The sequence below is a fragment of the Amblyomma mixtum genome, chromosome 6, assembly GCF_055824585.1.
Source record: "Amblyomma mixtum isolate Tamu chromosome 6, ASM5582458v1, whole genome shotgun sequence".
In the NCBI taxonomy this organism is placed as follows: Eukaryota; Metazoa; Arthropoda; class Arachnida; order Ixodida; family Ixodidae; genus Amblyomma; species Amblyomma mixtum.
This window is the reverse complement of record NC_143017.1, coordinates 138,802,764-138,825,214: the sequence shown is the minus strand read 5'-3', so window position 1 is coordinate 138,825,214 and position 22,451 is coordinate 138,802,764. Positions and strand designations below refer to the sequence as shown.

Sequence of the window (22,451 nt, the reverse complement as noted above, 5' to 3'; positions counted from 1 at the left end):
ACACGATAGGAGAAATTTTTGTTTGCTATCGGTGGTTGAGAACCTGCATTTGAGCTAACCGTAGGCCTTTCTCCCATCAGTAAGTTGTGATTTGGCCTGAATAGGGCTGCCAGCAGAAATCATTTATGCAAGCTGGGGCATCAAATGTACGGTACCTATGTACTCATAAGAGGGGCAAGTGCATAACTAAAAGAAATTAAGGAAAGTGAAGCTGTCACTCAAATAATTTTAGCGTGGGCATGCTCGGTTATTGTTCTTTCATATGTGTATTGCTAGACTGCTGCAATTCAGTGCATTATAATGCATGATGTCTTTGTTGGTGCTCTTTCAGGAAAAGCTAGAAGCTGAACTCCAACAGATAGAGGAGAAATTTGAAGCGAAAAAGCGAAAGTTTCTTGAAGCCAGTGAGCTCTTCCAAGCAGATTTGAAAAAGGTAGTGTTACTGTTTTTCCTGCATTTTGCATGAACTTCCAGCCTGCAGGTGACCCATGTTTTATTTATTACATTTGTACTTTTGCTCTATATACTAGTTTTTGTTACTTTTTAAAAACTCTTTATTTTTTTGCTGTCAATTTGGTCAGCTGGTACCTTGTATTGCGATATTAAGCACATTAAAGGCTTAAAGGTGACCTTGTACATGTGGATTGCATCAAGGGTCAGCGCTAGCATAATGATCCTTTCTGTCCAACAAAACCTCCTGTTGGCGTTCACTTCAGAAGTGCTTGAAATTACATACCGCACTGCCTCAACAGACCATGTTGGCTGAGAGGATGAACCATCAGCTCTATCACCATCATCAGATGTGATAATGGAATGACAACTGTGTTGCAGTGCATGTTTTCCGTTGACTGTGTGCAAACATTTCTGGTGCCAAAGAGGTCATGCAGTGTTGACTGTTGTGTGTCTCCCTTTCGCGAATGAAGCGGTGTGGGAAGACGGTGGATGCGGAGACCTACCAGAAGATGGTGGAACGTGCGCTGGAGCAACTCAAGAAGGACAGTGCTGCCAAGGAGGAGCAGCGCGGAACGGACAAGGCGAAAGAGGGTGAAGAAGGTGCTGAGGGGGGCTCCCCTGGGGACGAGGATATCGCCAAGGGGGGCAACAGCAGCCTTTCCGAGCCCATGGAGACGTCCCCGTGTGCCCCCGCTGGGGGGCAGCAGCAGGCAGAAGCAGCCGTGCCCGAGGAGGAGGAGGAAAATGACGAAGAAGGGGGCAACAGGACCGCCGCCCCTAGCAAGGAATCTCCCCCAGAGGACTCTCAACCACCCGCCAGTGCTGCTCCTCCTGTACAGCCTCCCACCACCCCCATGGAGTGCGAGGACACAGCAGAAAGCCAGGACTCGCAGGTGAGGGAATCGGAGCTGGGCACTCACTCTAGGTGGATGCTTGTTGCTGGCTTCTCACCTCCACCACAGATAATGTGGTTCAGTGTGTATACTGCACACATTGCCACTCTGTCCTTCTGGTGTGCACATCCAGCAGATTGCATTAGAACTGACTATTAAGAGTTATGTTATACCTCTGTCACACGGGCTTTTTCGATCCTCATTGAGTCAATGCTGATCGAACTCAATGCAGATCGACGGTTGACACACGGTCACTTTCAAGCGCAATCGAGCTCGATCCTGCTTGACTCGATGCCGACTCCTCAAGAGTGCTTGTGGTTCCAAGCACAATCTAAAGCACTCTCACGAAGCTATAAAAATTAACACTAGTTAACAAAACAAAACCACAATTGTTGTTGTTGTAATTGATTTAAATGCAAGACAGAACATTTTCAGGCACTGTGCCTGCTTATATGCAAACATATTTATAAATAATCTCGACACCACGCCAATCACGCTCCAAGCTTCGCCGTCAATATAAACAAAGATGGCGTCCTCCTGCTCGTCGACGCGCAAACTGTGGAGCGAGCGCGAGACAGCCGCTCTCATCGACTGCTGGCAAGACTGCCTAGATGATTTGCGGCACCAGAAGAGAAACGCCGCAGTCTACGCAGAAATCGCGGAGGCGTTGCGTACCCTCGGGTTCCATCGCACAGCAGCAGAGGAGGCGCGCCACACGTCTGGCTACGGATTTGGCTGCCGCTGCACCCGACTGCACAGTGTTGCCGGACATCACTATGTTCTGGCTGTTGGAGGAACATTTGGTGCCACTTACCACACATGAAGGAAACTTCTCAAGGAGCATTGAAAATGTCCGTGTAGCACCGGATGTTTCGAGCGTGCTCGAAAATCTCGATGCAGATAGAGTTCGATGAGGATCGAAAGTGCCTGTGTGACAGGGGTATTAGTCGTATGATAAAAGTGTAGCAGTATTGATGAGCCTTCCATTCACTCCCTTAAGCATGTCTGCTAGCAAGTCTTCAACAGCGTTGTACACTACATAAGAGAGTCTTGTGTCCCCTAAAACAACCTCATTTCGCCTCATCAGGAAGCTAGAAAGAGGAGACATCGGCTTTTGCAGAGGCCATAAATGAGTGCTGAATACTGCGAGGAGAAATACAGTCGAGCTCACTCATAACGGCCGCAGTTATAATGAACACTCGCTTATTACGAACGTTTGTATTAGGGCAGTGACAATGCATATTACAATTTACAACTTTGACTGCACCACTCGGTTATAGCAAACGAGGAGGCGCTGATAACTCTCCCTCGCAGCCAAAAAAACCGGCACTTCCAGCAAGCGCGGAGACTGAAGAGCCGTACAGCCCCCATGACACCACTTCGGAGAGAATTTGGCGGACCGAAAAGCAATGGAAATGAAAAAGGCGGCATTGAAACCTTATGTAAACGCTGGCCAAGCGCGTGGCAGTGACCTACTAAGTCGCTCAATCCATGCATGTATGCCATCAAAGTGACAAGCAAAGCAAAGCGACAAGAAGGGGCACTGTCGAAAGCGAAGCTACAGTGCCCGGTCGGGGAGAAACCAGCGGTAACGACTTGAGCAGTTTGAATTCCTTACTGGCCCCACTGGTCAAGTATGCATCGCCTGCCTAGTTGCGGCTCTCCAAATTTTGTGCTGTTGCCATGCCCAGAGAACGCGCAGACCGCAGAGTGTGTCGCTTATAAGTTCTGTGCACACTTGCGCTGGGCTACCTTCCTTGCGCTGCATGGGGCCACAAATGCCAGGCGATGCTGTCGAAGGCACGGGTGATCAGAGGCATGTGGGTTTGCTGCAATGCATCATTGATAGACAGCTGATCGGATGTCTCCCGGGCTGGCTTCGTTGGTATGGGTGTCAGTGTCGGCGAGAATTGCTCTAAGAAGTCAGTGTAAGCTAAGTACGAGCACACTCCGACCGCTAAGAGTCTGATTAAAGGTGACCTGAAGAGGAATCTGAACTCGTCTTTTTGCCAATCTACACGTTCCCAGCATTCTTAGAAGCTTAGATTTATTGTCGCTTTGCGGCCGATTTCCCTAATTAAATCAGATTAACGTCCGGCTCCCGTCTTTTTTCTTGAATTCCCCGCATACGGTGGGAGGAGTCGACCAATGCATGGAGTGCCTTTCAGGCAGTCACGTGGCAACTTTGCTTTCGCTTTTGTTTTGTTTGTTTTGGGTTTCCATGAATAAATAGGTCTAGTCAGAGACTCATACCTGCCAACCTAGCAACATGAAAATTCGGGAGACCGCCGCAACAGCGGGGGGGGTGCTTTGGTACGTCCGAATCTGTAGCTCTTCGCGTCGTCACATTTCGGGAACATTTTCCGAAATAGCGGTCCCGCGCGATCACTCACACTTAGCGGCAGGTTGTGTTCGACAAGAAATCCCGTGAAAAGGCACTCTGCACGGGTCACACTGTCTTCGCCGTTGTTTTGAAAGAAACTGCCGATGGTGCCCTGCACTTCTGCAGCACGAATATAGTTCTGCTTTTGTGAAGCGATGTGTACAGCCGGCTAAATCTTTAGCTGGCATGCGCGACGGCTGCGTTTTTCATACTCCTGCAGCTTATGACGGCGCAAACTTGCTAAGATATCAAATTTAAGCACAGGCTCACTAAACCCCTGCTTAATATTGAGCTTTCTTCTTCTTCACCATATGAAAATGGCACATCAAGTTTGCTTCGTCACAAAGTGCACGAGCGCAGAAAAAGCGGCAGTCGCGCACGTCAGCGAAAGATTTGGCCAGCTGTACCTTGATGTCGTTCTTGCCGCCGTGCGAAACGCTCACATCACAGGCGCACGTGGTACAGAATCCATACTTGTCACCTTTTCGCAAACTGACATAGCACGGAAACTCAGTCGTGTACGATTTCCGAAATACTTGCAAGTACTTCTTCTTGGCTTGCTAAATGCGCGAGCCATCCTGAGACGATCCAATCCGGAAAATCCAACATGGCAGCGCCCGTCGTTTGCTCGCGTTCGTTGTGGTGCCGGCGGCCGCTACCTCGATTCAATGTGCATGCTGGTGACTGAATGCTCCCGCGCTGCTTTCTGGCATGGTTATATTATAGGACCTTATAGGTTTATAGCTATAGCGTGCAAAGAAAGAATAAGAAAAATTAGAAAAAAAAAACGCTGGGTTCTGGCGGCCACTTTTCGGGAGATTTGAGGTTGCGTCTGTACAATCGGGAGATGTAATCAAAATTCGGGAGACTCCCGGACAATTCGGGAGAGTTGGCAAGTATGGAGACTACATAGCTGCAAATCAGGCCCACGGAAATAAAAATACTCGTGGACTCTTTGCTTTCGCCGATGACTACGTATCACTCCGCCGATGGCAGAGCGGCAAGCCGCCACGGGACTGGGTGAAAAGTTGATCGACTCTTCCCACCGTCTGCAGGGAATTAAAACAAAGGCAGGAGCCCGATGTTAATTCATTTTAAATTAGGGAAATCGGCCGCACAGGGCAATGATTCGAAGTTTCCAAGAACGCTCAGAACGTGTCGGTCGAGTTCCAGCGGTAAAACTACGAGTTCAGATTCCTCTTCAGTGCACCTTTAAGAAAGCCGACTTGCCATTAGCTGCCGCCAACACTTCAACTGTGATTAGTTATATAGCATACCTAAATCAGATTGTTGGCAGCAAAGGTCTCGGCACGAGAATATGATCACGCTCGTGAGCTTGGAAAGTGCCACGATAAGATTTGCTTTAAAGAAATAGATGGGTGTAATTGACGAAACTGGCACCACTTCTGTCGGACTTGGTATGTTTTGTTTATTTGTTTATTGTAATACCCACAGCGCCACAAGTGGCATTACAGTGGGGGGGAATAACACATCATACAAACGAAAAAAAAGGTAACAAAGTGCAGCACATACAATGCAACCATGATGCAACATTAATACAGCCTAAAAACAGCATTCACAGAGATGAAGAGAATAAATCACCTGACGTAATTAATACCACTTCTTCAGAGAGCCGGTTCCAATCTCTTATAGACCTAGGGAAAAAGGCATATTTGTACATCTCTGATTTACAGTTAATTTCCTTAACTTTTAATCGATGGTCACGGCGTATTTTTTGCAGTAGTATAGGAAATCCATTTACTACGAACTTCGGATACAAAGAACGCCATCCACTTAACCATCAGGTTATAAGTGGGCTCGACTGTATTTGTACTAAGATTTATGTACAGAACAGCACTTCTGCATGATTTGCAAATTTGGCCTTGCTTGAGCCGTTGTTCCAAGGTCTTGGTGAACTGCTTAGAAAGGGGCTCTGATAATGTTGCGGTATGCCTAGGATGTTAAAGGACTCTGCTTCACAAATATCCCCCAGCAAGTTTTTTTAATGCTTTTTGTGGAAGTTGAGTTATTTATAGTTAAAATTTGAATTTCCACGTTTTTGCGCCTCTCTCTCTCCTCTCTTGAACACTGAAAAGTTGGCGCTCTCCCTCCGGCCCCTCCACCGGCTGCCGATGCGCATGGGAGTTCCTCGGGGGGGGGGTCTTCTACCTGTGGCCATGGTAGCTGCATGACGCCAGAAAGAGTTGGAATTGTGAACGAAAGCCCGACACCAATGGTCGTCCCGGGGCCTTGAAGCAAAAACTTTTAAAAATATATTGCAAATGATTGGCTCGCTTTTGAAAGACTTTTACGCGGTATGAACGCTCAGGGGCCTATACTCTACATTGTGCAAGCGTGTTATAGCCAAACTCAAGCACCCTTTTCAGGGACCCTTTAAGTGCAGTGGTTCCTCAGGATAATGCGTACATATTGAGTTGGGAAATAGTTCAATTTGGCTTCACTCTAAACGCTGCAGGAAGTTTCGGACTGTGCAGATTTGAATGCGTGAGGTTTTTGTGTGTGAACCACTTTTGCAGGAGAGGAGCGACGGTGCTTTTTCTGACCAGGAAAGCAAGGATGCACCAGGCCGAGCTCCAGAAGCCAGCACCAGGACCAGTGAAATTCCCAGGATAGCCATGGATTCCATCAATCAGTCAGCTCCAGAATTGAGTGGTCCTCAGTAGCAGGGCATTTGCGCCATCAGTCTTTTTTATTTTTTTGCACTCAAACATTTGTTACTTTTTTTTCCCCACCCCACATTGCACACGGGTGCTAGAAGTTTTATATTTTTGATGTCAAGCTTTGTATGAGGCGTCTGTGCGGTCATTGTGAAGTGCAGCTGTCTGTTTCATTTGCACAAGTCACGTTGTATGCATGTTTATACATTTTTCGGCTGCCCCTCAAGTGCTTCCGAGAGCACTGTACCATCAAAGCTTCAAGTCGTGTTTTAGATGTTTGTTTTGCCCTGTCTGGTGAGCAACCTTTAATGCATTGATAGCGGCACAGAACTAGCAGCGAAACGGAAGGCTGAATATTTTTCTATAGGATACATGATAGAGTCCTTCAGAGTAAGCATGGGAGCAAATTCTAGCTACATCGTCTTAGCAGCCCATGCTTGTCACATATTCGAGGAAAACATTGCCTGTGGCAGTGTAGTCACTGAAGAAAAAAGCCTTTTGTATGTCGTTTCTGTGCGCATTTTAAGCATAAACATTGCTGAAACAAAAAAAAAAAATGTGTGATGTCTCATTACTATTTGCGAATACTGCTGTGTTACCTATCATATGGCTGAGCACAGTTGCATGGCTTTCACTTGTGTAATTTTAAAATCTGCAGTGTTAATGCCATAGGTAAGGATCTGGCTTCCTTGCTTTCAGTATGTGCAATCAGAAGGTGACTATGGGAAGGCTAAGCTTCTGACTCCTGGCAAGCAAAGAGTGAATGGCTGCTTACGCAGTTCCGTAAAAAAATGCTAAAATCCACGACTTTTTGTGGTATTGTGAGGATCTAGAGGCCTTAGTCGTAAATGTCAGTGGCCTTGCATGCGACATGTAATTAGACACCTGCTGTTCTAGGCACAATACAGGAGGAAGAAGGTTGCGAGTAGTCTTTGGGAGACATCGCAAAGGTAATTTCATATGTAACAAAGGGACAGTTACAGCAGAAAAGTCAGAAATCCTTGAAAATTGAATGGTTGAATGCAGGTGCTATGTGGAAGTCTTGAACGTCTTTGTTATATTGTGATTTAGTGTTCCCTTTCTTTACATTTAGGCAGTCTCATTAGTTTGCTAAATGTTCCCATATGTTTCATGCAACTTGATATCTCGGGCAATTTTGAAAAAAAATGGAACTACAAGGTCCCATCAAGTTCATTTTAGAAGCTTTGGGGTTAGTCTATACAGCAAAAAATTTATTTTGGGTGCTGCATGAAACTAATTCTGCCTGCTATGCTCTCACACTCGTACTAAGATACATGTTTTAAAGATTTTGCACATGGGGTTTAGAATGCTCTCTTTAGTACTATGCAACTTTTCAGTATATTATCAGTGGGGCAATGGTCTCTCCATGCCATGATAGGTGAACAAGGGCAGCCGTTTTATTGCAGTCATTAGACATGGCTCTTTCCTTAGACAAAGGGACATATCTGATGAACTTGCTGTACAGTGCACCACTGGTGGCAGCCAATTTTTTTCTACAAGACTGGTGAACCTGTGGCAAAGTGTGTTTCTGCTGGCAGACTATATCCAAAAGTGAAGTGCAACAACATATAATTTCATTTGCTAAGACAAAATTTGCTACCTAAAGAGCTGAGTGTGGACAAAAATCTTACTAATTACACCACATTCAAAATTGTGCAGATTAGGCAGTGTTTGTAGCAGCTGTTGTAGGTATTTCCTGGAGAAATATGAAATTCAGGTTTCATGAACTTTTGTGGAAGAAAGGCAGCGACTATGCGTTTCAGCTTGGGCGTGCGGGAGAAATGGCGCCAGGAGCGCGCGCAGCTAAAGCAGTGCACTGCCCCGGCTGCAGAGCTGGTTACGAGGGACAATGGCAACACCGCGAAATGCAGGAACGGGCGCCAAAGAGCTGCGGTTCTGCTGAACCTAGTTAGAGAGCGAAAGCTATGACATATTGGGCAACTGTACGCAGCTTGGCGTCTGTAACGTCGAGTGTGTTCCGGACACTGGATAGGCAGTGCGCCCACCCTAGCTGCCACCCTGGCAGGTGGCAGTTAATGGTTGATCACAAGAGTTTGCTCTCCCATTGAACATTGCAGCCTATCTCTGCAGTGTCGCGTGTCTGCCACAACGTTGTCTCAAGCAGACGAGGTCGCGATTGCTCTCGCGGCCTCGCATTCCGATTCAAAATACTTAATCACCAACTCGCGAGGGGCCCATCAGAACGTTGAACAAGGCTGCACTCCTTTCCTGCCTATCGAATCTACCAAAATTGCATACGGAATACAGACCCCGCACACCGTTACCTTATGCGGACCCCTGCTCATCAGGGGTTGGCAGGAAACTAGGCAGCAGATGAAGCTGCCCGCGCGCTCTCTCACCGGGCTGTTTTCTTCTCCCGACCCAGTCAGGAACCAGATTTTAATCCGGTCTATACCTTCAAAGATGTTACAACCTACTATCGAGATAGTCATCGCATTTAACCTCGCCCATGTAAAGGCCTCAAGAAGGCGGATGAGCTGCTCCTTCGCCTTCTCACTAATACATTGCTGTGCCCGGCAGCACTAAAACATTTTGACCCCTCCTTTAACGGCAGCTGCCCGCACTGTAGAGCGGTGTCTTTGGACACCTATCACATGGTGTGGGCCTGCCCCTCCAACTTGGCTATTCACCCCAACCCAGCCCACGAGGACTCGGAGGCGACCCTGCTTGGCTGCCACGAGGCCCAACAAGATTTAGTCGGGCGTGCCCGGATGGCGGCCACCGCCACTGGGGTCCGAAACTAGAGACCTCCACTTAGTGCTTGTAAGGATTGGTCCCTTATGGGCTGATCCAAACATACCTCCTGTCCGTAACTGAATTGTAAAAAATTTATTGCGTCAAGAGCAGGTTGCAGGAGACACGTAATAGATGGCCGCTAGCCCATGGCTGGCGGCGAGCTGACCAGCACGGCCTCCTAGCGTTTGCACTGGTCGCGGTGAATGGGAACAGCGCCCTGTTGGTGGCCGCGTCAATAGAAACTATCTCCTCCAAGACGGCAGAGGAAGCGGCAATAATATTGGCTATAGCGGACACACGTGCTGATATTATATTCAGCGACTCCAAAACAGCCATTCGCAATTTAGGGAGGAGCCGTACCATATCTACCTCACTCCGCACCCTTCAAAACATCCCCCTTCCGATTAGAGAAGAACTGATCTGGGTCCCGGCCTACTCGTCTAATCCGGGGAACGAGGCGGCTCACGCGCAAGCCCGAGCTTTCGTCAACCGGCAGTGAGCGCGCCCTCCGACCCGAATTTCACGAGGGACGGGTTGATCTCATTTATTTCATGACATCACCACACCCCCTTGCCCCCCATTCGAGATGACCATGGGTATGCTCTAATACAAGGGAAGCCTATGAAGCTACTCTAACTGAAAACTGAGCTTTTATGAGCTAAAAAAGACAAAGCAATGAATACAGTTATCGCCACCACATGCTGTTCTTACAAGCAAAGTGCGGAATGGGAAGGGATAATATGTGAGCAGTTGCTGGAGCTTTCTCAAAACTGAATTTATTAACAAATCAGTTGAGTTGGAGCTGATCCACCTTGACCAGTGCAGCACTTATGTGCCCGTGCAACAATTCTCATATACAACTGAACAGAGCAAGTTTGGATAACCTTTGAATTTTCTTTTTACTGCACATCCTTGTCACAACTATGTTACTAAAGTGCGGCACTCAAGCTCTGAAATTTTACTACGATGGCTTCTTTGTGTCCTTAGAGGGTGTCTCCTTGGGCTCCTCCATTAGCTTCGACAAGGCATCTGCACACCAAGATGCAGCTTGCTTTGTGTACTGTGGTGTCTTCAAAAGGTGGTTGAACGATGCCTTGACACCTGCAGGAGTGTTAGAAAAAAAAAAAAAAAATGTGGATTTGTGCAATTGCAGAACCTCATTAAATAATGACATTCGGTTACCATGCGGTCCCCCAACAATAAAAACTCGCTGTATAAGTGCTGAGCTTGGTGGCTTTCAGAAACGGTGCAAAGGTATGCAGGGCTTAACAATTACATTACTGCTCCAAGGCCAAACGTGAAAGCTACAAATGAATTTGCCACAACTGCTTTAATCACTTTTAAATCGGTATAAACTATTAGCATGCACTATGAAGCGGCACAGTAAAAGTGCACTATTATTATGTTTTCCTAAAATGGTTGCTTCTCCTGAAGCAATGAACAGGCATGGATGCACAAAAATGTATGCCAAGCCTTATCACTGCAGTGGCACATCAGATGGCCCCGACACGCTGTAAACCCGACATTGAGAAGACAGACAGCTGCATAAACGTAAGGTCCAGGGAACAAGTTGCAATTCTGAACAAAGGGGATGTGGAAACCTTCCTTGCCAAACTACACGTAAGCATATAGAAGTACACTCCACAAAAATGAAAGGACATGTCGCATTACCTCTCAGTTTACAACAAAAAGGCACCCATCAAGCTTAATGCTCAGCTGCACATATAACCTTGTTTTGCTCTCGCAAGTAATTGACAGAGCTTTAATTGTTTTTACCCCATAGGTTGCCCAAGTTTCGTTTTTTTTTTTTTTTTTGCTGTTTGCTATTTTTGTATTTGTCCTTATAATTTGGTAACTGCTATAAAGTCGCCAGGTTTCCATTTGGTTGGTTTGGTTTGGTTTATGGGGTTTAACGTCCCAAAGCGACTAAGGCTATAAGAGACGCCGTAGTGGAGGGCTCCGGAAATTTGGGAATTATTATATTGTTACAGTATGGCGTATATATTTTTTGTCAGCCTTGTCCATGACTGAATGCCACGGCCTGGTACCATCACTGTTGTTCTCTACTCTGTGGCCTTCTTTTTCACTTCGATGATTTACGATAGGTTAGGTAAATGCACATGCTTGAATTATATATATATATATATATATCCCACCGGCGGCATGTGGTTGTTTTTTCTTCTGCTTTTCTAATCAATTAGCTTTAAGCGACAACATATTCAATAATACTTTCTTACTTGATCAACACCACAAAAAAATAAATTAATTAAAAAATCCCCTGTGCTCCTTGGTTTCTGTGGCTGTTGGCTTCTCTCATATTTATAACGAGCCCCCTCAATCCCCTTCCCTTGTTTGCTTATATATATATATATATATATATATATATATATATATATATATATATATATATATATATATTGCTTTATCGTTTCTTTTTATGTGTTTGGCTTAGTTTGCAGTAGACTGAAGACCAACAGAATATCACACTATTTGGTACTAGTGGGTTCGATCCCGGCCCGGGCGGTTGAATTTCTTTGGAAGAGAAATTCTAGAGGCCCGTGTACTGTGTGATGTCAATGCACGTTAAAGAACCCCAGGTGGTCGAAATTTCTGGAGCCCTCCACTATGGCGTCTCTCATAGCCTTAGTCGCTTTGGGACGTTAAACCCCATAAACCAACCAACCAACTATTTGGTACTATGGCAGCCTGGATCTTTTTGTTAGCTTTTGTAAGCCACTGATACAGATAGATACAGAACACTGCTCAAAATGTGTATACCTACTGTTCATGTCACATCATCTAGCTGCATCGCCCTGCTCATGCAGAACTGCAAAACTGTGTACCGCAAAGTATTTCTCCATGCTGTCATAGGCATGGAGAATCTAAGTGCTTCTAGCAGATAGACGCATACACATGTGTATATTCACCAGCTTCTTCTTTACGCAGCTTTGTAGAGTGGTAGAGCATTACAGCTACTCCTGTCACTTTGCCATGGGGGAGAAGGAGGTGTCTGGGAGCTCTTTTTTAAATGCCAAAGTTCTTGAGAGCTATTTCACGAATGAGTTCACATCCTAACTACAAAATGCATGTGTGATGACAAAGTATGCACATGGTAAGTGGAGAACTGTGAGTGCCATTGCAAAAGATGACATAAATTTGCTGCAACAGAAGGAACGCAGCTTAACGAACTTGGCTGCCTCTGCATATTACGTCCAAGTCGCGATTCTGTCCAGCCAGTACTGCTCCATGCAATACACAAGTGTTGGTTCGCAACTCATGTGCTTCGTGTACTTTGAATTTCTGCCCCTTGAACAAAGTACAGGTTTTGAAAATGATGTGGTTTGCATAGCTGCGAAGGAGTGAGTTTCCCTATGCCACTGAAATCTAAAGGAGACTTGTTTGAAAAGCACTCTGCTTCCAGACTCTCTTCCTGAGAAGCAAAGTTTGCGAAGTGGCAATGGATTGCTTACCTGTCGCCCAAAAAAAGAAAGAAAGTACAATTTGTTTTCAAAGCTTGCATAGAAGTATGTCAGAAACATTCTCAGTGCACTCAACTGCTGCAAAAATTTCATTTACACGGACTACGCACTGCAGGGTTCTTTGAGAGTGCAGTTGATTTATGAGCAGAAAAACAGCTGAAGCTGAACAATCTTCCATTTTTGTTTGCTTGTAGTTTAAGTGACAAAATGGGAACTAGGCCATAATGCGAAGATCACGAGGTCAACTTTTTGCTCTATTAAATGAAGAGAAGACTCCTTTTACACTTCACGTCACACAATCCACAAATCAAGTCGTGCTGACAGCTCACGACAAGAATGTAAATGTTGCAGCGGCAAAGAGAACGGCTTGCAGTGGTATGCTACAAGCACAAACTTCTGAAAAGTGTGGATCCTTACCATCGTTCCAGTAGTCCACAGCTTTCATGCCAAGTTCTTTCCTGCTTGGTGTCTAGAGCACAGCAAAGCAAGTGAGGGGTTAATAGAACAACACAGTAAGAATTTATCTTTGAATGCAAAGTACGATCCAGAGGCAGGCACGGCAGAGAGCTCAGAACACTGAAGCATCTATATGCGCTCTACTAGTTGAAAACCTGACAATCATTATATCACCATCCAGCAACTTAAATACGATAAAAAAAAAAAAAAAAACTCACCAAAGCGCTGTAGTACTTCAGGGTTGGATTGGAGTTGATATACGCCTTGATGTTTTCGGTAGTCTGAGTGCTATCACCCCAGACGCCAGCCTTTTGTGTCGCGTAGATTGCCCCACCGAGCACGCCTAATTTGAAAATGCCTCTGCAAAGTACCAGTAAACGTTTATGTAAGTACACAATAATGCTAAGATCGCCGGCGAAAGTCATTTCCAATGTCACTGCATTCCTTCTGTTACACACAAGCAACAAATTCTCACATAAAACTTGCTCACACTGGGAAATTTTCAGAGTGTAATGGCAAAAACCGCAATTTCTGACAGCATTTAGTACAGAAAATCAGATCAAGACGGAATCGAAAAGTATTCCACTGCTTTTCATAACCAGCACGACGAAAAAAGAGGGGTGCTCACTTGACGACCATGGTCTGGCAGTGATTTGTGAGAGCTAGCTTCCTTGGTCTTTGATAGCGCAGACGCTGGTATTGTCCACAGGGCCTTCCAGCAACCGAAAGTCCAAGTATGCCGAAAGGACTGACCGGCGCACAGACCGCGGAAGCTGGAGCTCTTCTCTACACCATGAGCATATGGAGAGGAGGAGCGAGAAATTGACAATATCATCATCACTTGTTTTCTCGAGCTCGAGTTTTGACGGTTCGTGTTTCGTTTCTGGATTGGCGAGGAACATGGCAGCCGCGTAAGCTATGGGCTTCAAAGATTGGCTGTTGCATCCGAATATTTGCTATGAAGTTTAGGACTTTACAGTGCTCACGGACACTTCATGACTGCTTAAACCATTCTGTCGCAGCTTGGCGTTGCTGGATGGCATACTGTATGTTGACATTGGACCTGAACATTCGTTTATTCCTAGTCATGACCTGCTTACACACAAGAATGAAAGCTAAACAGATAAAGACGAAGACGAAAGTCACTACATGGATGCCACCATCTTATAGGTAGTAGTTGTTTAATTCTAAATTGAATCGCTGTAGGTAACGTCGCCACGATGGTGAGCGCCTTTGGAACCTGAACAGTGTATGCATTGCTGCCCGCGTCATTAGGTGCGTTGCAGGTATGTGCATTTGACCATATTAGCTTGTATAAACACGCTACACACGCTTTAACATGACTACATATGGACTGACTGGCTCATATTATCCGCGTGTATGCCCAGCGGCCACAAGAGAAAGGGATGTCTGGCGAAACCCAGATGGGCAACTCCTGTCTTCATAATTTCCAACACTCGGACGAGATCATCACGTGCAACTTCGGCGCTGAAGCTGGTGACGACCAAAGACGGCGAATACGCCCTTCGCGTTACCAGCTTACGTCCTGGAAGACGGTAAGGTCACATAAACCAGCTGATACGATCAACAGCTTCCCAAGTCGTTTACGCGGTGGCGGGGTGCATCCTCGTCGGAGTAAAGTCGCCATCGAGACAGCTCTGATGACAACAGCTGAAGTAAGATGAGAAGGCTAGAAAAATGTGCATTTTATAGCAATATGAAAGGGTGTTGAAGTTAAACGTGGTTAACTGCACCCTATAAAAACGAAAACCAAAAGTGAAACTGAAAAACATTTTTTTTGTTCCTTTAATTAGAAATAAAGTAGAACTCAGCGCAATTAGCTCGTAGCTGACCCAAAGTATTTTGAATTTTGTTTCATTCTTGTTGCTTTCAAAAATGTTGTAGCAGTTTTGTATCATTCCGACTGTGGAAGTTCAAAAGGCTAGAAAGGAGGCGGTGACGGCGACAGCAAGCAGCAAGGGCAGCAAGGCATGCAGCAAGGGAACCGGAGAGGAGGAAGCTGGGGAGAGTGTCGCAAACGTTTCTGCGGCTGGTCGTCCAGCAACTGTACGGGGTACGGGCCATGTATACGGGTTAATGTAATGCTGGCGATGGGCAGGCCTTACTCCCCTGTTTTGACTAGATAGCTTTTGAAAAGCACCACAGGGCACAGCATTATGTCATTTTCTCACCGTTCAACTCTTTAGCCTTGGTAGGAGAAGATATGTCGACGTTGGAGCTTTACACGAAGGTCTGTGGCTTTAGTTGAGCATTGCTCTCACTAGTGCTTCCTTTTGATACTTTCTTGTTTGTTATTTAGTGCTTGATATCATGATGCTTTCTGGAATAATAACGTTCATGGTGGTACAGTTAGCAAATACTGAGAATGATTCTAAAGCGTAGCTAGTCGCTGGAAGCTGTCGACAACGGGCGAGAAAGTCCTGACCGGTACCGCGATGCCCCCTACGAGAGACAGCTGTCATCATGATTTACATCTTGTGTCGGGGTTTAACGTCGTGATGTTGCGCCTTTATCTTAAAGTCTGTTGCCTCGGGCCTCTCATAGGTGTGAGGCTGTCCGTGTATGGAAGTATCGGCTGAGGCGAGGAGGCAAAATATGTGAGTAATTCAGCAGTGGGCGTTGATGTTGGTCATCTCTTCGTGGCAGTGCGCGCAGGGGAGTTGTGTGTGCAGAAAAAAAAGAACGAAAGCGAACGTATCCGACGTCACTGCGTCGGCAGCGATGCTTTAGCGTAGCCTAATCTGCTTCGTCGGGTGATTGTCAGCTCGTAACCTGCCGGCTGACAATCGGTAATTGCGCATGCGGAAATAGCTGCAACCGCGCCGCACGCTGTCTGAGTGAAACTGCATGAAACTCTCCCTGGCTTTGAGACTCATTCGCACTAGCCGTCGTTGCAGCCTCAGTTCATACAGTTATACTGCGCACTAGTTGCGAAACCTGGAATTGTTATGACCACACTGATGGCTTCGCGCTTTTTATATATCGCGGCACTGTTCATGCAATCATGCACCTTTATGAGCTAAAAATATTTTAAAGCTCAAACGACTTACCTATGTCCACTCGTGCAAGCGGCTGATAACTGGGGCATTAAAATGTGGATGTCTCAGTTTGGGGTTGAAAGGGAAATTTGTGCGCACCTAGAGGTTAATTTTCGTTACCTTGTAATATTTTCCATCTCTATTTCTATTGGCAGTGTTTTTCCCTGAACGTACACGTCGCGCATTTCTTTAATGCAAGTAGCCACATAACTCTTTATTTTGAGCCTGTGTTAGTTGTACATTGGTTACCATCTAATGTAACCGGCTAATATATAGAAGAGGACCTTGCAGCTTTAGGAATAATAATTAGAAATCAGGTGAGCACAATATGACCAATGTAGGAATGTTGTCAGCTTCTACTTTCTGTGGTTTCAATATTTGAGGCTCTGCATGAATGAATGAGAGGCTTTTACTAGCTCATCAGTGATGAGATTAAGATAAATAATGAAGCAAGCAGACAGAAAACATTAGCATTATATTGCATCTACAAAAGGTAATTTTATTCACAACTGGAAAGTACTAAGAGCAGTCGTGTGTATGTTATCGCTTCATATCTTTAGTGTAAGTGATGGTTTCTAAGTTCGGAAGGCTCATTAACAGTGCACGTTAAAGAACCCCAGGTGGTCGAAATTTCCGGAGCCCTCCACTACGGCGTCTCTCATAGCCTTAGTCGCTTTGGGACGTTAAACCCCATAAACCAAACCAAACCAGAAGTGGTAGTCCAGTGCATTTTCAGCGGAAATGCCTTACGGCAATTTTCGAGCCCTGCTTGTTTTGGTTTCTCTGTGCCTAGCATCAGCACGCTGCGATAGAAAGCTCTTGTTATTTACATATACCTGTTGTATGAGGCACATTGCTTGTGGTCCTTGTTTCAGGGTGCTCGGGTTTGGTTACCAGACCCAGCAACTGTTTGGAAGGCTGCTGAGGTTGTCAAAGGCTTTGATGGCAAGACACTCGAGGTGGAAGATGAAGAGAAACAAGTCAGTATACTACTCATTCTCATGGTCCTGTTTGAGCTACTTCAGTGTGGCTATAAAGCTACAGGAAATAGTCGTAACACTGCTGCAAAGCACTAAAAGATTATCAAAGTGGTGGTAGTTGAATCCGAGTGCAGAGGTTGTGTTTATCAGTCTGAAATAATAATTGTTAACATAGCAGCGAAGGATTACCTAACTGGTGATAGTTAGATTTTACTGTGCAGAGATTGTGTTATCGTGTTTGCCAGTCAGAAAGCAGTGATAGGTTATTTCAATGCTATGTTTTATGCCTACAACGGGAAACTTCAGAGAAAGATTGAGGACCATTTTCAAGCTGTTCATATATGTTCGTGCGTGTAATCAGTTGATGACCGGGGACACCTTTGTGCTAGATTATACTAAGAGCTGACAAAACGATAGCTGAGGTCCTGGCACTTTAACCAGTCTGCGTGGTGTATATGCATCTCTGTTAGTGTGACCCCAGATTTCCCATCTTGTGGCATGCTGTGTGCTTCAGGGAGGGCATAAACTTTGTGTTGCTATGCGACATGTACAGGATTGCTATGTGGCATGTATGGGAGTAACACGTACAGGATTTTATTTCTTTGCCAGAGGGTTGCACTCACCATTGACTCGCCAGAAAAACTCCCACCACTTCGCAATCCAGAGATTCTCATTGGCGGAAATGATTTGACATCACTCTCATACCTGCATGAACCTGCAGGTAAGTTTATTGCTTGCTTTTGAATTTTCTTGTTTTTGCTTGTCTGTGATGCATACATAGAGCAGGTAAGTAGTTAGGTGCAGTGCATTGTTCAATTTGTATTGGTGCATAAAATGGCCGTGCTTTATAATGTCTGTTCGTTTTCCTGTTTCAGTTTTACATAACCTCCAAGTGCGATTCTGCAACAACAATGTCATCTACACATACTGTGGTAAGGAAGTGCTTTCCTACCCATTTTTTTACTGGCTAGTTTTTGTGCTGTGACTGAAAGTCTCTCTTTTACAATATGCTGTCTTTGTTATCTGCTGCACTAGATAAGGATGGCTGGTTGTTTTATTGTGTGTTATCTCTTAGGTTTGATGGACTTTGGCTGCCATCGTGGTAGGATAATTTGCTCGATGATTGCACCTTATGAATGGAAGCTGTGTGTGAAATGCAGGATGTGCTGAAATGGGCTCGCTTATACATTGCTTTGCAGATTTTGCTAGCCACAACAGCTTGTGAAATTGAACTCTGTAAGCTCTATAGTGCTAGTGTTGAACGACCTAATGTATGAGTTTGCACGATACTTCGTAAAGAATTTTGCAGATTAGTTCTCGCAGATGAAGCAGCGTGGTTGGGAGCAGTTGATAATTTCACCTGTGTGTGGCAGGAATCGCAGCTTTGTGTAAATGTATGTACATTGTGTCACAAACAGCACATCACTTTCGAGTACAGTTCTGCATTTCTCGAAAACTCAAGAAACACTTGCTGGTAAAAGTTTCTTAATATGGATTTACATCAAACGCTCCAAATTCGGATTCAAAACCATTTTTTTTTTCGTTCAGCTACGAAGTTTCTGTGAAAGCTGTATAGCTTTCCTTTGTAGCCATATGGCTTCGCTTGGGTGGATGCTAAGTAGTGATTACTACCTTATTACAAACCTACTCCACCTTGGGGGATTCCCCTAAACAATGGAGCAGCACCATTCTCACTTCGAGTTGATCATTTTGCTTTTGCCCTGCCATATACTAGCTGTCCCGATTAGCTCAGCTGGTAGAGAGACTGCTCCAGTAAGGCAGTGGTCGCGGGTTGGAACTCCGGACAAGAACGAATTTTTAACTACAAAGTTTCTGTGAAAGCTGTACAGCAAACAACAGATGGCAGTGATGCCCACCTGCAAAAATGTGCTTTGGCACAATATTTTGTGCTTAGCATTGCTAAACGGCCATCAATTTTTTACAGAGATGGCATAAAAAGCATGCGACTGGCCTTATGCTATACTTGATTTTAGTTTCGATACCTGGGCACCGCCATGTTTGTTTTACTCGAGCGCCGCATACCGCCGACGCCATCTTGGGCTGATAATTTGCAGCCCGTGGGCTGCAGACGAAGTAGCGTGTGGTCTCTGGAGGGGTCATCCGCCCGTTTTATTCCTTCCAAGCCTAGAAATTGTGCGTGGGGGTTTGCCTCATGTTCATCCACGTGTGTGCTATGCTATTAGCGACTGCAACAACCAACCGGGAGCAGGTGGCCATTCTTCAACGGAGCGATCAGCATCGGTGAGTGCCATGCTCGCAGTTCACGCATGTAGTTTCTGTCGCCGGTTGCCTCTAGGGCGTATGTGGTATGATGTTGCATGTTGGAAAAACTAAAGAAAAATGTGTTGAAACTCAAGATCGCGGAGAGCAATCGAATATCTAGTTTTTCGGGAAGCAGTTTCTTTTGAACGCTTTCGCTGTCTGCTTGGCCATGGTGAGTGTGACAATGATGCAGAGCTTGCGACAGAGTACCCCGCTCACAAATTGAACATTACAGAAACAACATCGAGTACATGACTGAGACGAGTCCATGTTTGATCACTGCAGTGTTTGTTTGCGGAGAAATGCACGATGAAATTGAAATTTGGTCCCCATGTCGCTCGCGCGCGGTGGACTGTTCGTGCTACGAGCGATACAAGCCAGTTCGCTGAAAGCAATTAGCGTTCTCGCCTACTCCGCTCCCGCCAGTACTCGCTGGTTTGCAAATACCAGAAAATGCGCAGTTATACTGTCTGATAGGTTGATACGCTAATGGATCACTATTGCTGCTTACCGACAGGCCGAATCGCCGCACCTGTGTTGAGAATTCTGATCTCAATCGGGTAAGGGCACTGCTCAAGTCGTTGCGTTTGTTGTATCTCTGGTACGGTTATGCATAGTGGACTTTTTTACTGTGCATTCGATTTGATTTCAGTAGAATAATTTAGTAAAATGCATGACAGAGTTTACCGTCACATGCATACCGTGTTTTTTTCTTGTTACGTTGCCGTAGCTGCATTTTTGCTCACTTTGCATTTGGGTAAAATTTCGTGTCGCCGCTTCCATTCATGCCATGCTATGCAAATTAAATTAGTATTTTTGTACTAACGACATGTTTTTTTTTTTTTTCAGGTGGTGATGCCCACATGCTCCCGACATTGGCGATCGTGTGGTGTGGCAAAACGAAGTTGTGGGAAATTTGTGCTGTCCTTGCATCGTGTACTGTTGAATTAAAACAGCTTTGGCAAGAGCGTCAAAAAGCTTCATTTCTTAAAATTATGCACAGAGTATAGTTTTGGCAAGCCAGGCTCTGCGCTTCGTTTGTATGCATTTCATTCACAAAGTGCGCTGATGCGTAAGCTTGTTGTTGGCGCAGGTATTTTTTGTTCAACGATGTCCACTGGCAATGCAGCTCGAGACCGGCGAGAAAGCGGTGCAGAAATAGACATCGCAAACGCGCTGAGACCTTTCCTTCGCATAACATGCTGCGCGTACATACTGAGGGAGTTTTTTTTTTCTACTTTCGTTGACAAATGTCGCAACCGGCAATAAAACAATGATGTCTAGAGGGCGTTGGCGTTCCGTACAACATTGCTGCTTTTGTTGTACAGACGCAAACGCGCTTGACCGATGGCTAAGCGTCCGGACGTTGCTACGCGCGCCGGATTATCAGCCCAGGAGAGGACGGCAACAGTGGGGTGTCGCGCAGCACACGTGTTATTCCTCCCTCTCCTGCCCGCTCCTCGTGAAATGGTGTATACTCCAAACCACCTAGAATGTATCTAATCACAAACAATTAGTGTGTCATTATTTTTGAAATAATTATTTTTGAAATAATTATTTTTGAAATTAGTCTTCCAAACTGACAGACATAAATGCTGTGTCTCATGGTTCAAAGTCGGCTGATATGCTACGCACACTTGAGCATGTCTTACTGACCTCTTATTAGCACTTTCTGATTAACATTTTCTGTCCATTTTTTTTTCTGCATGTCTCAGGGATCGTGCTTGTGGCCATCAATCCATATGAGGAGCTGCCTATTTATGGCAATGACACCATCTTTGCATATAGAGGGCAAGCTATGGGTGACCTGGACCCCCACATATTTGCTGTGTCTGAGGAGGCTTACACAAAAATGGAAAGGTGTGTGTTTAGACATTTCTTGCTATTGGAACTTTGCAACAAATATTGGTAGCGTGCAAATACTTTCAAATATAGGTAAGTGTTTCACAGTAGCTGTGCTGGAACTGATTTAGCTGAGTGGAGCATTAGTCGTTGCAATTTTCACTTTTTTTTTTCACTTTTGTTAGTTCTTTCTACTGACAGAAAGTGGGTGTTGCAATTTAAGGCAAAATATTTGAACTTGTGTCCGCTTTACTGGGGTGTGTAATTGAGAAGCATATTCTGGATCCGTGATTAGCCAGTGATGAAAGTAAGCATAACCAAAATGAGTGTTTGAGGTTATTTGGTATTACTGGCATCGCTCATTGATTGGCTCAACCCTACTTTCATTGTGTGCCACTTTTGTCTTTGCCTTTTGGTGATGAATCGTAGTGACTGCTCTCGTAGTCTTGCTCTTTGTATGAGGTGATGCTTGGACATATGAAATGTGAACATACACAATTTACTGCCCTGCTGTGGTGGCTCAGTGGTTACGGCGCTCGGCTGCTGGCCCGAAAGTCGCGGGTTCGATCCCGGCTGCAGCGGCCGAATTTTGATGAAGGCGAAATTCTAGAGGCATGTGTACTGTGCGATGTCAGTGCACATTAAAGAACCCCAGGTGGTAGAAATTTCCGGAGCCCTTCACTACGGCATCCCTCATAGCCTCAGTTGCTTCGGGACGTTAAACCCCAATAAACCAATAAACCAAACCATACACAATTTACTCCTTGGTGGCCACCATGGTGTACTGTCAGTATCTTTGGTAATGTCGAATGTTGGGTGAGTTGGTAATGATGCATCATGAAGCAGCATGCACAAAGAGATGGAACAGAAACACAAGAGTAGAACTGGATAAAATAGGAGTGCGCTAGCAACTGATGCAAAATCAGAACCCCCCCCCCTTGTAGTGCCAGCGGGCCTCCTTTCTGCACGCGCCAGCGGCCAAAAACCAAACTAAACATGAAGAGACTGTGTTTTTGAGAACTGAAAAAATACGAAGAAAAGATGGAGAGATGGACAAACTGTGAAAGGCGCCAATAAGTGATGCTATAGTATGGTTAGGTGAAAACATCATGTTGGCACGTGCGATGAAGCCTACTTAATTCCTAATAACTTGCGTTTCTGTCCAAC

At 45.3% G+C, this 22,451-nt stretch overlaps 3 protein-coding genes across 13 annotated transcripts in view; 2 read left to right on the top strand and 1 right to left on the bottom strand.

Annotated features, from left to right (window-relative positions):
- The window catches only part of LOC149340579 (SWI/SNF-related matrix-associated actin-dependent regulator of chromatin subfamily E member 1-like), a 45,233-nt gene extending 38,261 nt beyond the window's left edge, over positions 1-6,972 (top strand). For 7 of the 8 annotated variants that reach the window (XM_089549399.1, XM_089549396.1, XM_089549398.1 and 4 more), the window contains 3 exons: positions 332-433; positions 924-1,346; positions 6,267-6,971. In XM_089549399.1, the coding sequence (XP_089405525.1) occupies positions 332-433; positions 924-1,346; positions 6,267-6,413 (672 nt within the window). In that variant the 3' untranslated portion in view covers positions 6,414-6,971. Of the gene's footprint in view, positions 1-331; positions 434-923; positions 1,347-6,266 lie in introns of all 8 variants that reach the window. The other variant, XM_089549395.1, reaches the window with a different exon arrangement.
- Positions 6,973-9,939: 2,967 nt separating this feature from the next.
- LOC149340578 (MICOS complex subunit MIC13 homolog QIL1-like) lies at positions 9,940-13,940 on the bottom strand. The gene is made up of 4 exons (XM_089549403.1): positions 13,749-13,940; positions 13,339-13,480; positions 13,082-13,133; positions 9,940-10,286 (listed from the first exon to the last, which is right to left on the bottom strand). Exons 1-4 carry the CDS (start codon positions 13,757-13,759, stop codon positions 10,147-10,149), a joined length of 345 nt encoding a protein of 114 aa, XP_089405529.1. The 5' UTR covers positions 13,760-13,940; the 3' UTR covers positions 9,940-10,146.
- Positions 13,941-14,500: 560 nt separating this feature from the next.
- didum (dilute class unconventional myosin) overlaps positions 14,501-22,451 on the top strand; it is a 45,465-nt gene continuing 37,514 nt past the window's right edge. For 2 of the 4 annotated variants that reach the window (XM_089549393.1, XM_089549394.1), the window contains exons 1-5: positions 14,501-14,676; positions 17,055-17,159; positions 17,769-17,880; positions 18,035-18,091; positions 21,158-21,302. In XM_089549393.1, coding sequence (XP_089405519.1) covers positions 14,527-14,676; positions 17,055-17,159; positions 17,769-17,880; positions 18,035-18,091; positions 21,158-21,302 — 569 coding nt within the window. In that variant the 5' untranslated portion in view covers positions 14,501-14,526. Of the gene's footprint in view, positions 14,677-15,138; positions 15,372-17,054; positions 17,160-17,768; positions 17,881-18,034; positions 18,092-21,157; positions 21,303-22,451 lie in introns of those variants that run through there. The other 2 variants (XM_089549392.1, XM_089549391.1) reach the window with 1 other exon arrangement.

Excerpts from the sequence above, each read along its gene's own strand:
- LOC149340578 (XM_089549403.1), bottom strand. Across the intron at positions 13,134-13,338 it reads TGAAGTACTACAGCGCTTTG|ACACCAAGCAGGAAAGAACT; the intron begins GTGAGTTTTTTT and ends GCTGTGCTCTAG. Across the intron at positions 10,287-13,081 it reads TGTGGACTACTGGAACGATG|GTGTCAAGGCATCGTTCAAC; the intron begins GTAAGGATCCAC and ends ACACTCCTGCAG.